Source organism: Phaethon lepturus, unplaced genomic scaffold (assembly GCF_000687285.1).
Source record: "Phaethon lepturus isolate BGI_N335 unplaced genomic scaffold, ASM68728v1 scaffold20677, whole genome shotgun sequence".
NCBI classification, from domain to species: domain Eukaryota; kingdom Metazoa; phylum Chordata; class Aves; order Phaethontiformes; family Phaethontidae; genus Phaethon; species Phaethon lepturus.
The window spans coordinates 2,665-17,527 of NW_010552782.1; the positions used below are offsets into that span (position 1 = coordinate 2,665).

Consider the following 14,863-nt stretch of genomic DNA (forward strand, 5'->3'; position numbering starts at 1 on the left):
CCTGTGCTCCATCAGAAGTGACCATTTATTTGTATGCATTAAATGTGAAAGTCAATAACTGGCAGGCAAAAGCAACAAGAAAAATATGTTGCTTTCTGTGCATGCCTGTTAAGTTGACTAACATCAACAGTTGGAGACAGTGCCAGTACGGAAGTGTAGAGGAGGCAATCTCAAAAGATATTAAGAGTTTCAATTATCTCCTAGGCGTCTAGCATCTGAACTGCAGGTTACCTGGACAAAAGCTACTAATCCGGGAATCGAGCATTGCCAGCATTAGAAATGAAGCTGTCCAAAGCATGCTGTTTTAATAAGCCTGGTAAATTAAATGGTAAAATCAAAATACCAAGAAATTTGTTATAATCAGTTATAGAAGGCTATAGAAGGACCTGAAGACTATATTCTATCATGGAACAGTTTGGTTTGAACAGTGTTCAGTTACAGTAAGGAAGGCCCCAATTTTGATGAATTCTTCTCTGAATTGTCATTCACATTCCTGACAAATTGTCAGAGTTAACGTCCCAATGATTAGATGTGATACCTGTATATCTTCAATTCCTTCCTAGTTCTAGTAGAACACATACCATCAGTTCATCACTATTTCTGTCTGCCATGTAGTTTATGTTAAAAAAACAAACAAAAATCTTTATTTCCCTCTAAGCATAATTGCTTGCAGCATTTCTGTGTTAATAGTGATGATATTGAGAAAAGAAAGGCCTTAACTAAAGGAGGCCAGCTGGCCACTACCAGTATTGGTGCTAGTGCTGGGAAAGTACGTGTGTCACTTGTGAAACGTGGTTGATTTTTAGAGGGGAGACAGATATATGATTGTATTGCATGTATCACTTACTAGATATGTTTCTTTCCTGTCAAAATTGAAAATGTGGCAGATTGCAGATTTCAGAATTCCTGCACATTTATAGAATTGTCATTTCAAGATTTCCTATTTGAGAGTAATATATGGAATCTATCAGATTTACTGTCTTTCTGCTAACTTTTCTGCTTGGCCAGTGTTTGTAACTTTCTGATGAGGGGTAACCATTTAGGTTATTGTGAAGCTAATCCAGACTGGAAGCCTTCTCTATGTGGTCAGGAAAGTATTTTTCTTAAAAGATTGCTTTAAAAAAATCCTTGAAAAAAAATCTAATTTTGACAGTTTAATCTTCCTAAGATGCTAATGCACCCCAATTAGAACAGGAAAAAGGAAAGTGATTTCTTTTGAAGGACAGCTCTCTGATCTTGGGGGCCTTTTACTCTCCCATACATCAGTTTTTGACGATGCCTGCTTTTTGTGATCTGTCACATCAAAGGACTACTATAGGCTTGTAGAAAGGTTGCTGTGCTTTGCATTCAGTCTCGTTACTGTCTCATTTTTCTTGTGAAAGATAGAGACAAGTGTGAGAGACACTAATGAGATTGGTACGTTCTGTTCCACAAGACTTCACTAGAAACTAAATGACTGATCTCATCTGGGGTTTCCCAGGAACAATAAATACGCTTTAGAACTTCTATCTGGAAAGCTAGTTGTGTTTTGCTACCCTTTCCAGGTACAAGACACAGGTCTTGCATAATTTTTCTTTCTTATCAAGAAAAAGAGATTCTAGCTTCAGAACTGGTATAAAAAGAAAAGGAAGACTCAAAAAAAATTGCTTTGTCAAGATGTCATTCAAAAAGGCAAGAAGTACTGCAGGAATTTAACATGCAAAGCAATGTGGAAATACATGTTTACATTTACATCCATAGCTCTACATGCAGCTGGATATGCATATTGTCATCTACACAGACTTATACATATCTGCATAGTTGTTTGTAACATATTGGTGCAAATGCGAATGTGAACCTTAACCTCTCTGACATTACTTAGCAAAATATTTCCTTTAGCTGTGATTTCCCCAGGTATCAAGTAATCGGACTAATTTTCAGCACCATTTTAGAAGATTTCACTCACTAACCTCTAAAGTGAAAGTTCAAGAATTGAGGTAGATCAAATTTGGCATTCCAGATTTAGTTTATGGCAGCTGCTTGTCAAGTTTCTCTTATTTCTTCTTACAGTGATTTTTTTTTTCCTTGTGATAGCCTGCATACTCAAATGCATATGTTCACTTCTGATGTCTTTGCTGAAAAAGTTCCTGTATGATGTTTGTTGCCATGTTAAATTTTCACATTCTTCAAATCTTTGCTCTTTCTTTCTGTAACCCATGGACAGTTCCACGACTTAGAATGGCTTGGAGTAGGCACTGCTTCACGTGACTTCACTGTTGACTGTTCTTTGGGTTTCTTTTTCTCCTTTGATAAATATGTTGCTCGGGTAGGATATTTTAAGCAGAAAAGGCACTTATTGCAGTAGGACAGAAGGAGCTCAGTAGTTCTTAATAAAAAAATAGCAGTGGTCTTATTAAACTCTGAGATCTGTTGGCTCGAGATCTCAGTCCCATGATTCCTTGAACTAGAGGTCTATCAATGGATGCTCTCTTCTTGTTGTGAAGGTGGCATATGAAGGTTGACTGACATAATTATTCTTTTGTTCTGTTGTTGGCTGTATTGTATGAACCTTATTCCATAACCGGCAATGGAGTGAGCGCAATGCATTTTGGTGATTGTCTGTTGGGATTTCCGATACCTGATCCTGTTAAGAAAAACAGTTTCTTTGAGAGGCGTTCACAGGCTGTCTGCAGTCATCTCACGTTATTAAACAAGTAAGAATTAACTTCTGCTGACGGCACTGTCTGCAGCATGTACCTTTTTCAGTTTTGTTGCTGTGCTAATTTACAGCACAATTTACATTTACTGCACTGAATCTCTATTAACACATTGTTGCATGCAACTTCTTGTTAAAACAATGTGTGAAATAGAGACTCTTTTCTCTGTTGTATATTTCCCTGAGAACGACAAAGGCTGGCACATGTTTACCACCCTGGGACCTGATCCAGTTAAGAGGATTTGGTGTGTGGTAGGGATACTGAAATGCTAAATCTTAAAGACTGTAATGACTTGACTCATTAAATTGTTGACAGTTAATTGGCTCAAGCCAACACATATAGGGAAGATCCATTACAGCCGTAAGCAAACTGTGATGATTGCAAAAGCCTTGCTTAGAGATACCTAAACAGAAAGGGGAGTATGCTTGGATGGTCCAGGAATAGTACAAATCTATGATCTCTCAGTTTGTTTTCGCTTCTTTTAAGGCTTCCTTAGTGAAGTTGTTCAGCAAAGTCAACACAACCTTGTGTTGACTACCTGCCCTAGGTTAATTATCAGCTTTCCTTCAGCTGGTTTGAAGAGAAATGATCCTTAACACACATTCTCTAGGCCTAAATGTATCACAGCCAAAATGCCTTGGCAGAGTGCCATTGTGTTTGCACTTAAAGAATGGGAGGGAGCGAACGAAAGGAATGCAAAGCTGGCCTGGTTTAACAAGTATGCATATCAGGAGAGGGCTTGGCATTCCTTGTATAATTTTTTTCCACTGTTTTTTTTTTTTTTCTTCAGCAGCTTTTGGCATACATTAGATTTTAATACTGTAAAGTAAAAGGGAGAGATTGACAGCTACATCTCAGGTGGGTTCCTGGAAGGCTGTAGTTCTGTGCCATGAACTTAACTGTGACCTCACCAAGTATCCTCACAACAAAAAATTTGCTTTTAGCATGGTTAAAAATAAAATTGCTGGCTCCTCTGGGTTTTAGCATAGATGTTATATTCCTAATCATTTGGGGCCCACTGCTGTGCATGATATATGCATCCCTGTAGATTTCTTTTCCCTCCTACATATGTACTTAATGCTCATAATATCTTTCGCGTTAATGGAAGAAGTAGAGCATGACAGTGTGAACACTGGTATTGATAGTCAGTACCCACCCTTAAGGCCTGTTCAGTGTTTGCCAGAAGGTCCAGCCCCTGGAGGTCCTGCTCAGCATCCATAGCTGCTTTACATCTTAGCCTTCTGAAGAGACTGTCAATTATCTGGCCACTGGACGTTTGAGATCATTCTGTGGCATCTTCATTCTGGATTACAATTTGAACTTTCAGAAGTTATGCAGTTTAATGTGCTGTGTTGTGAGAGTAGGGTCTGAGGAAAGGTTATGCCTGGCAAATAAGTCCTGTCAACTAGTGAGTTGAAAGAATTATGCATGTCACACCTTCAGTAATTCATTCCCATTCTCACTACATAGAAAAGGGGTGTTTGTGGGGTTGTATTGGCAGTTCCACAAGTGGATATCCAAAGGGATGAGTCAACCTTCATGCCTAGGAAGAAACAAGCTAATCTTCTTTAGAGGTTAAATTGTTCATTCATTTATTTTTATACCTTTATTACTGAGGAGGAAGGGAAAATGTCCGGGTAATAAATAGTTGCCTAAAGATTTACCCATGCCCATCTGTCTTAATTTATTATTTAGTCACCATGCTAGAAGTCATGCTTGCCATTATTCCTTTTTCTTTTTCTTCAGTGTGAGCTGCAAGCTCCATAGACAGTAATCTCTTATCCATGACTTCTGCTCAGGCTAGCTGTATCTTAAAATTCATACCTTACCTTTCAGTATGGACTTAGGCTAGAAGTCTTTTGCCTGACATTATTCTCCATGTCATGGTGTTAGAATGTTCTGACATGTTTTGTGCCACTGTTGAAAATAACAACAGATTGTTTTTTCCAGTCATGACTGTTCTACAGTGCTCAGATTTCAGGTGTTTGCTCTAACTCAGTGATTACATTTTGTAATTACTTCAGGCTTGCACGCCATACTGTATTGGGACCCTGTTACACTATTCCCTTTTGTGTTAGAGAAATACAAAGCAGGTGTTGAAATAATAAATGCTCAGTGTCAGGATTTATCCACCCAAGAGATTATCATGGCTAATGTAATCCCTCTGGTGAATCCTGTTGAAGAAAAGCAGAAGTCACTCTTTAGTCTGTAATAAAAGAAAATATCTCTTTCTTAGAGGTATATTTTAGCAGTTGGAGGACATTAATATCTATGTCTTTGAGAAGGGCAAGCTGAGTACCCATCCTGATAAGATACAAGACTTAAGAGACCATAAGATTACTTTTAGAAAAACAATGCACTAACAATGATCCTTTTTTTATAGAACTTAAATGGCTTATTCATTAAAAAAGCATTTTATACTTGGCATGTCATAAGATAGAAGTAGACAGGAGTTTTGTTTAATGTCATCCAAATATAGACAGCTGTTTGAAAACTTCATCCACAAAGTGTCAGAGCAAGAACAATGAAAAAGTTAAGATTGACAACTAACTCACCCTGTTATACTGAAATATTAGCAAAATTCTGTTTCTATCACATTGAATGATCTACAGATTTTTTTTTTATTTCTGGATTCACAGCTAGCTAAATTAACTTCTGTATGTTTAATTTTCAATGTATTTTGAGCCTTAAATTTAACTTTTAACTCAGAAATCTTTAACTCAGAAATAAATTCAGTTTATTTCTGAATTTGTTTGTAACCCTCTTGTTGAAACCAAGATTTTACAAGATAATTCTATTGATTATCCATGCAATGGAAAGTGATCACTGGAGTCATTCAGTGTTCTTCTTTGCCATGAACGTGGCTCCATTAGTGAGGAGCATCTTAATTTCCTTCTTTGAAAGATCAGCTGTTGGCCAGTCTCTGTGGGTAGTCCTGCCTCATGCAGCTGCTCTTGCAGTACAAGTCAGTCAAAAATATTGATGATAGAGATATGGTATATTGACCATATTTGTGGTTGCAGCTTCTAGATGTAGTAGTGGCTATCAGGTTTTGTTGTTTTTTTCAGTGCTTGCGAGGAAATAGCATGAGGGGAATTTTGGAAATCACTGTAAAGGTGTTTTTTATCCCTAAAAACCTATGTCCTTACTTCAACAAAGAGAACTAGGTTTTAATAGCATTCAGTGTATCCTGTACATTGTTTTTATAATATGCATGTGAACCTGCAGTGTACTGACTATTCCCAGCACCAGCTGGGGCTAAGAAGAGCTGGGGATGCTCAAGCTTACCCAGGAACAGCCCCAATGAATATCAGAACAGACTTTCAGAAGGGGCTTACGCTCGCAGTCATGGTCAGGTTTTCAGAGGAGTTCAGTCTGTTTTCAGTATCTTTTAGGTATCTAAGTTTTCAGAAGATGCTGAGCTTTTCTGACAGTTTGTCCCCTAATTCTTGTGACAGCTTAGGTAAGAACCATCCTTAACCAGACACATGAGCGTATCTCTACTCAACAGTGTACTTGCATCTATGGGCAAGGGTCTGTTTGCTCCATGTTAAGCGTGCTTCGGGTGCAGTGAATTGGGGGTGAAACGGACTTTGTCTTTGCTTTGGAGGCATTTGGCTTCTCTTGTCTTCACTGAGGGTGCTTCGGCCCTCCGTCGCTCTCCGCTGCATTTCGGTATTTTGTTTCGAAACTTAACTGGTGTGTGGCCTGGAACCAGCGCCTTGGCCATTCCCCCTCTGCAGCCGGGGCCGCGCAGGGGCAGCGAAGCTCTGCTGGTTCCCAGCCGAGCCCTTGTCTGTCGGTCCCCGGCCTCGGCGGGGCTGGCTAGCATCTCCGGCCCGCCTGCAATTTGCAGTTGCTGCCCCTGGGGGGCTTACCCCGCTCGTTGAGTCACTCCTCCTTTCTCTGCGAGCTCCTCGCTCGCTCTCTGCCTCTTTCTCCCCCCCCCGCTTTTATTCCAGCAGCCAGGCAGCTAATTAACTGCACAGGCCGGCCTTCGGTGCATAATATTGTAATGAGGTAGGAGGGAGAGCCACAGCTGCTTCAGCATGAGCAGCAGGCTCTGTTCCTGCTGCCAGGAACGAGGAAGGAGCTGACTTTTTTTTCCTTTTTAAGTTGACCGAAGCGTAGACGTTAAAAGCAGACGGAGGCAGGTCCGCCTCTGACACCGAGCATGAGCGGGGCGCCGGGGTCCTAGCGGAGCTCGGGGAAGAGCCGGGGGACTGACCGAAGATGGGCAACCAGCCTGGGCGAGCAGAGGAGCACGACCAAGGTCTGTACGGACCGGGCGAAATGCCGGGGCTGCTGCCTGCGGCTTTCGGGGCTGTTACTGCAGGGACTGGGGTTTTGTTCTCGGTGGGTTTAACCGCAGTGTCCCACTGAGCAGAAACAGAGCCTGTTGTCACAGCTAGTGCTGATGGCTTCGAGCCTGCTAGAGAAATTACTGCTGTTTACCTTGTGTCTTGCAAATGCTATTTGTTACTGGTCCGTACCTGAGATCACAGCACCGTCCTTAGGGAAGCTTTTCTGAAAGAAATCCCTCGCTGGTTGGAACAGAATGCTGACAAGGGAGGGACCTTAATGCCTGACAGATATTATTTTACACAGTCTGCATGATGCAGCTAAAAAGTTACAAAGCTTATCTGGTGATGTACGTACAACTTGTCAGGATCTGCAGCTTGTCTGTGTTAGCCTTTACCATTGTTCAGGGCCTGAGGCCTGAAATTTTCCAGGCCTTAGAATGTGAAATGATGCCTTTGTGGAAGGTCTTCCCACCATTATCCTTTCAGAAGTGTAGTGCTTTGCATGTTAATCAGTAGCAGATTTTATAGAGCCAAGAGCTTGTATCAGGTATATCTAATTCCCTTTGTGCCAAATGTCTATACTGTACACTAGGAAGGCTGGTAATTTATTCCTCATGCCGTAGTACTGTTTTGGTTACCTTTTGATTTATTTTGCTTGCTGCTTAAATGCTGAATGAGGAAAAACGTTAGGCCCACTGATTTCTGCTGTTTATTTCTTAGTTCCTTTCAAGCTTAGAACCCTCTAATGTACAGAAAACTGGAGTTGGTTGTATTTCCTGGCACTGTGTTTCTTATTGTTGCCATGGGAATTTCATTCACAAAATTCCATTAAAGTTGTTATTGCTTGGTCAGGTTTTCTTTTTAACTCTGGATTAGATGCGTAGCTATTGTTGTAAAAAACAAATACATATGTACCTGATCTCTAGTATTGTGAGGAAAAGCAAGAGGCGGAGAACGCTGCATTGCTGCTCTAGGATCTCTGACAATAGATCTGCCAGTGAGTGCTGGAACAGCAGTTAGGTGTAGTGGAGAACTCTCTAGCAGTATGTTAATCAGCAGACTAATGAAGAACACAAAAGCTGCCGGTATCCAGTCACCAGAAGAAATGCTGCCCTAAGGGAAAGTTAAACCTTAGGCTGGAAAGTATGGCTGTCTACATCCCCGGGCCCTGAAATCTGTTTCACTGGCCACTGCCAGCTGTAGAAGTCTTGCTGGAACTAAGCATGTTACTGTCATTTGCGGACAGGTAATACTGATAATAAACTAAGGGATAAAGGTACACTGCTAACTTCTGAACAGAGTTTGAGAAAACTGACCCTGCAAAATCACAGTCAGTGGTGGGATTTGAACAGCTTATTACTACTAGCATAGATGATAAATGAGTGTGCAGACCCCCTGTGGGTTTTGAAACTCTCTTTCATCCTTTATTTTCTCTTGTCCTGTGATTTATTTTACTTTTTATAGAAGGGGAAAAGGTTATGCTTCTGTTGCACCTAAACATTTTTAGGGTTTTGAAACTCTCTTTCATCCTTTATTTTCTCTTGTCCTGTGATTTATTTTACTTTTTATAGAAGGGGAAAAGGTTATGCTTCTGTTGCACCTAAACATTTTTAAAACTCTTTTCAGTTCTTAAGTGTAGACTGTACTAAGTCTTGTTTTAATATGTCCTCACTGTTCGAAGGTATGAATATCACTGAAAAACGCAGAGCATTTTGTATTGAACTACATGCTCAAAACTCTGTTTAATCATGAAAAAAGTTTCAGGAACATTCCTGCATAAATTCTGCGTGAGAGCTCAGTCAGAGGATAACGTAAAGATCTCTGAAGCAGGGTTTGTGTTGATTTTTGACAACTAGGATGCAAAAACTTGTTTTTCACATTAGAATGTGATATATGTAGGCATCTGTGTTGGGTTTCGTTTCTGTTTGGATGAACTTAATTTAACTCTTATTCAGGAATACCTTTATCTTGAATAACTGTGGTACTCTGGTCCTTTTGGAATAACCAAAATAAAACCCAGCAATAGGCCTCTCTTGATCTAGCTCATGTGCCAGCTTTCACTAGAGACAATCAAATCTTGACCCGTTTCCCTGACCATGATATTCAGGGTCATCTTGTTTATTTTTCTTTTTCAGGAAACTTTATGGACATTGTATGGTTCATCTGTAAGTCTTTCATCCCACACTTACCATTTTGGGGTACTAGGGACAGATTTTTAAAACATTAGTTCCTCCTACTGGTGTCACTGGACACTGAAGTCTTTAAAAATCGGATTCTAAATGCCTCTGTTATAACACAGGTTATAAACTAGATTAAAATACTTATTTTCATGTGTTTATAAGAGTACAATGTACTTTAACAGGTTTTCCTGTTGAGTGTAGATAGGAATAACAGGATGTGGGGATGCATAGCTTTTAGTTAACAAGGCTACAGTTTTACGGAAAAGACATACTTTAGTTTCAAAACTAAATAAAACAATACAGGTCCCAGAAGCAGTACTTTCAGAGTCTGACAGTGCCCATGTGAGTGATCCTGACTCTACAGCTAACAATCAGGATTTGGGATATAAAGATACAGCTGTGATAACCCCAAGTTCTGGGTGGGCCGGTCAGTTCTGTCAAGGAACAGGAAGCAAATTATTGCCCCCAAGCTGAGCAGTTTGAAGCCAACACATTAATATAGGGGAATCGGAAAGAAGTGTAACTAGCTGAGGAAGGGATTGTGGAGAGGTGAAGACATCCTACATTGTGTCTTTCTTACAAAGTAATCCACTGCCATTGTCTAATGGGTATGTTTTGAACAGAAGATTTACAAGTCTCTAATAGCTCAATATAATCTCTTTAAATTAATCTACATCTTGCTAAGACTGTAAAAGCATCTAAAAAGTATTTGAGGAGATTGCTTGTAATAATATTAGATTCTATACGTTTTTCCTGACTTCTAGTTTAAAATTTATTTTAAACCACTTCTACAGTCATTTGTAAGAACTTTTTGTTTTGTGGTGCGTGACCCAAGTTTGCATCACTTATTTCCCGAAACTCTGCTACTTGCAAGTGGCCATTTTTCCTGCTATACCCGAGTACCCCGAATATTCATATTTATAAAGCACGTGGAAGTTTTAGAATGAAAACACCTGTATAGTAGTACGGAAAAAGATGTGAAACAATGGTGAATATTGCTGCAGTTTTTCAGTGGGGTTAGCTTTCTGCTTCTGAGACTGGCTGCCTCAAGTGAAGGAACCATCAGCATACACAAACACAGGCCAGAGTACCTGTGAAATAGTGGGAATATTTCACGGGAGTTGCATGGAAGAATACAGTGTTACCCTGTGCACTATTATTTATCAGGAGAAGCCTTTCAAACATTAGTTTGCCTTTGAAACAGTGAGGCAGCCTGTTATTTCTGAGGAGGAGTGTTAAGGTTTGTTGACACAGTGATGGTAGGGTTTTGTTTATCCTCTAAACATCTGCAGGTGATGTGATGATTAATATCTTCGGGAAGAGGTGGAAAAAAATTACTCAATACATACAAAAACTTTCTTGAAAGCAGCAGTTGAATGGGAAATGTTAGCTTCTCCAGTTGGAACAAGGTGATGGGTGGGGTTATCCAAGGGTTAGACTTTTTTTGGGACTGTGCTTATTTGTAAAACATGCTTCCATGGCTTCGATGAGAATATCAAATGTCAGTGCATACACTAAGCCAGTATTGATCTGTTTTCTAATGTCTGTTTTGTTCTGGCCTAGGGGTGGCTTCATTTTATGTTTGAGAAAGGGATCCTCAGTGTAGGATATATAGTTTGTAAAACATGCAGAGACTTTCAAGATAAAGGGTATTATAGAAATATATTATTTCTTGTGATTTCTGTTTTTCTTTTTTGGAAGCTTCTTTTCCTTTCTCCTTTCTTCTGAACATGGGAGCCATTAATTTTAACTCTGTTATATGTCAGCACACCATTTCTGCCAAGCAAGAGCTCAAGAGAACAGATGAGTTTAATGATGGTGTGGGGGGAAGGGAGGGAGGAGAGAGGGGCCAGCAAAGCTAATGAATCACATAACAGCTTTCATGGAAATACCGACAGCAAGTCATGTACTCTTCGAGCTCAGGCAGTGAGCTGTGGACCTTTTGTTCCCAGTGGAGCCAGCAAACCACAATTTGCTCTCCAGTGGATAGTTTAATTCTGTAGTCACCTCTTCCTCCCACGAGTCGTTCTTGCATGGGGGTTTTACAAATGCTGTCATTCTTCAGAGTAGTAACACACTGGTGATTAAACTGGTATTAAAGAAGTTTATTTTTCCCTGGAGGGTACTCTTTACTTGACTTAAGACTCTCTTCCAACGCCAGTTAGGGCCATGTTTGTTGATTAGTCTTGTGATGTGACTTGACTGGACTGACATTATTAAATGATTTCAGAAATACCGACAAACAGATGTCAAATGGCAGTAGTCTTTTCTGCTCTGCGGGCCAGTGAAATGAGTACAGCTAAGAGACTATGTCACAATTTGGACTGGCCTCTTAGAGGAATTTAGTCATGAGTGTGAGTAACTTGCTGTCTCTGAAATTATCTGTTTGAGGCAGAGTTAAGTATAATCTGAGGTCCCCTAATCCCAAAATGAGAGGCCAATGAATGGTAAACTAATGCAGGAGGTCAGTAAGTTCTCCTACGCTAAGGCAAGGGCCTTTACAACAGTTTTAGCATTGGCTGGGAGGATGTGCTGAGTGGGAGTACTTTCTCTGTGGGCAGGACTAAAGCTTTTACAAGAAGAACTTTTTAGGGCATGGCAGGCAGCAGGGATATGGCTTATGCATTTTTGCTTTGTGGTAGATTGCTTTGTTGATGGAAATTAAAGCCATTCTTCGATGAAGGCAGGGAGCTTCTGCTGGGAATCTTACTGAATAAGCTGGTCAGCAAGAGCTTGTCCTATGGTTAGAGCTCTGCATACTATGCTTTTGCCCCAGTGCCGGTGGTGTTTTAGGATCTGTGAATAGTAGATCTAGTACGATAGTAAATGTAAAAGCTAATTTTCTTGAAGATTGTTTTGTTAGTTTAGTTAATGTGCTGCAATTGGCTTGGCGGTGGCAGAGTGATAAGGAAACAGCCAGTGGATGGTTGTGATTGTGTGTTGGTTCTGACACAGTATTAAATGACTTGAATGAGGGAGAAGGGTGAGAGGATGGAATAATGCTGGCCTTGGAGAAAAAGTAAAGCTTACTTCTTTTTGTTTAGGTTGTGTTTGGCTCCTCAAGATCTCAAAGTTATAAAGCTAGCCAAAGAAATTTGAGTAAGTATTGCACCTTGGTCTCTCCACTGAAACCTGCCAGAGCCCTGGAGGTATTCACAAGTTTGTTCAGAAGCAGTCATGTATTTTGGAGCTTCTACTAGTATTTCAGCAAAGTAATTTCCTTTATTTTTTCTCTTTTCAATTCCTCCTCTATTTTACTAATTTAGTCTTCATAAAATCTCTTGATTTCTACAGGGAATGTAGGCTTCAGAACAACATGAAATTGTAAAACTGAAACAAAACATTTCTCTGATTTCATTGGCACTGTATTGCTTGAAGAGGACTTAATTTGATTTTTTCTGTGATTCTCAGAGACCGCCACTAGCAGGTTGACAAATCTTTGATACTTTCAATATTTTAAAAAAAATCTTCCCATGCTGTATCTCCAGTCCATTTGAGCATGATGATTAAAGATGATAAACTGAGGATCTCATGATAATAGGCACTGCTAGATTTTCCATGCATCAACTTTCTTCTTCCCATGATCCAAAGTAGACATGTGTTCACAGATCTCTTTTGAAATGTTCCAGCCATTATATTTCATGGAGCAGTAATGTTTTTCCATAAGCATCAATAGATATGGATTGCATGTTCTGAGGCAGAGTACTCTGTCCTTGTATGATCTCTGCTCATCGGTCAGCTCTCTGAGGCTATAGAATTACATCAGAACTGCAGTTTTCTGCCCTTTTAATCAGTCTGCGTAGCACACAACTAACAAGCTCCATATTTTGATCAACAGCAAAATTTAAATGTAAAGTTCTCACAGGTGAATTTGATCTTGATGACTGGGAAGATATACCGTGGGGAAAATGGAAGGCTAACAGAACTTTGCAGGGTCCAGTTCTGAGCATGCACTGGGGATGTGTTGGCTGAAACAAGGACAAATATTCTTCCATTTGTAACCAAGATGAAAGAACTGTGTAGTTTTTGTATCTTGATTGGAATGTGTTCAATTGCTTAAGGAAAATATTAGGGACTAAGTAAATGCGTCCATGTCCTGTGAGCGGAGTTATGTGCCTTTTGTATTCTTGTCCTGATGGATGCTTTGGTGCTAACTGTTAAAAATCATCAGTGAAAGTAGGACACCACTGAAGCAAATGAGAATTTTACTGGTGACTCCACTGAAGTCATATTTACTAAGGTATGGAAAGGGGCTTTAGGGACAGGGTGCAGTTAGTCATTTGACATACTGTACTTATGTTGTCTGACTTTTTTTCTTTCTTCCCCTGCTGAATTGTAGTTTATCCTTAACCTTTCTTTTGCACTTCTTTGCTATGAACTGGTGACCAATATTCAGGATAAATTGATGAATGGTAATTAGTTATATTTTGATTGCTTTCAATGATCTGTTCCATTTCTAAACTAGGATGAAATCTGAATATATAAAGGCTACTTCAAAAAAAGACAAAGTGGTTATTAAGCAAACTCTTAATCTTTGAGGACACTGCCCTTCTACACAGCTTCTGCCTCAGGACATTGCAGTTAGGATACTTGGATTCAGCAGAAAAACCTGTAAGGCACTATGATTTTTCTTACAGCCTTTTAATTTTGACCTGTTTACCTGTTATGGGTAACAGGTAATTTTGCCTTTTACCTTAAGAGTTTCCTTTAAGTTTGAGCAACAGCATCTTAATACATGGCTGTTTTGATAGGAGTACATAAAGCGAATGTGAATGTAATGCTTTTGAAATGCCATGGCAAAAAAGGTAGAAACTGAGCATATTGTCTTCCTGATCAGCACTGTTTGAACTGTCTCTGACCAGTCCAACTGACTCGAGAAATCCCATCCTGTACTGAGGGTAGAAAGCTGTTTTAATTAACATGAACAAAGTAAAATGCAAAGGTGCTTTCTTCCCTGCATCTGGAAGATATTCTTTTGTATTTTTCATACCCTAAAGGTCTTCTGCATTTTGACATTGCAGCATTTATAGTGAAGATGCAGAAATTCTTAAAATACCATATAATTATGCCTCATATAATCACTTTTGTAGGGGTTGTTTCTACAAGGGTATGGATAATGATAAATTTGTTGACAGGAAGCTAGTTCTCTGCAAGACAGGGAAGAGAAAGACCTTCAAAAGTATATCTGAATATTTACTGTCATAGATGAAACCCCATATGATTCCTGAAATAAAGCAGAGATAGTTCCCTATGCTTGTGCAGAACAGAACCAGCTCAGCAGTAGGGTCCACGAGTCACAATTAACAGGGTAAGTGGGGATGAGACTGACTTTCCATGAACACCAGCGATTGCAGGAACTGGTATTCTCTGCTTGGAGAAAGCTCACAGCGCCAGCTTGCTGAGAGTGCAATGGTGTTTGTCTATCTGTGACATGATAAAATAGTTGCTAAATTGCAGTCTGTAGAGAAAAAGTAACATTTTACCAATTCAAGGGTGAATTGTCAAAATCCTGTTTTCTTAGAAAAGCATAAAAAAATTACAGGACCAAACAGAAGTGGGTCAAAGTCTTATTCCCAAGAACACGTAATGTCAGGAGTAATGCTGGAAAGGGATAAGGCAGTGGTGTCATATCCATCCCCATCTGCAAATATAATTCCTTGGATGGAAAGAGGGCTCCAGACAA

At 39.8% G+C, this 14,863-nt stretch overlaps 1 protein-coding gene across 1 annotated transcript in view; it reads left to right on the forward strand.

The window, feature by feature from the left end:
- Positions 1 to 6,666: 6,666 nt before the first annotated feature.
- The window catches only part of SPECC1 (sperm antigen with calponin homology and coiled-coil domains 1), a 25,804-nt gene continuing 17,607 nt past the window's right edge, over positions 6,667 to 14,863 (forward strand). The window contains exon 1 of the mRNA XM_010291334.1: positions 6,667 to 6,969. Coding sequence (XP_010289636.1) covers positions 6,930 to 6,969 — 40 coding nt within the window. The 5' untranslated portion in view covers positions 6,667 to 6,929. The remainder of the gene's footprint in view (positions 6,970 to 14,863) is intronic.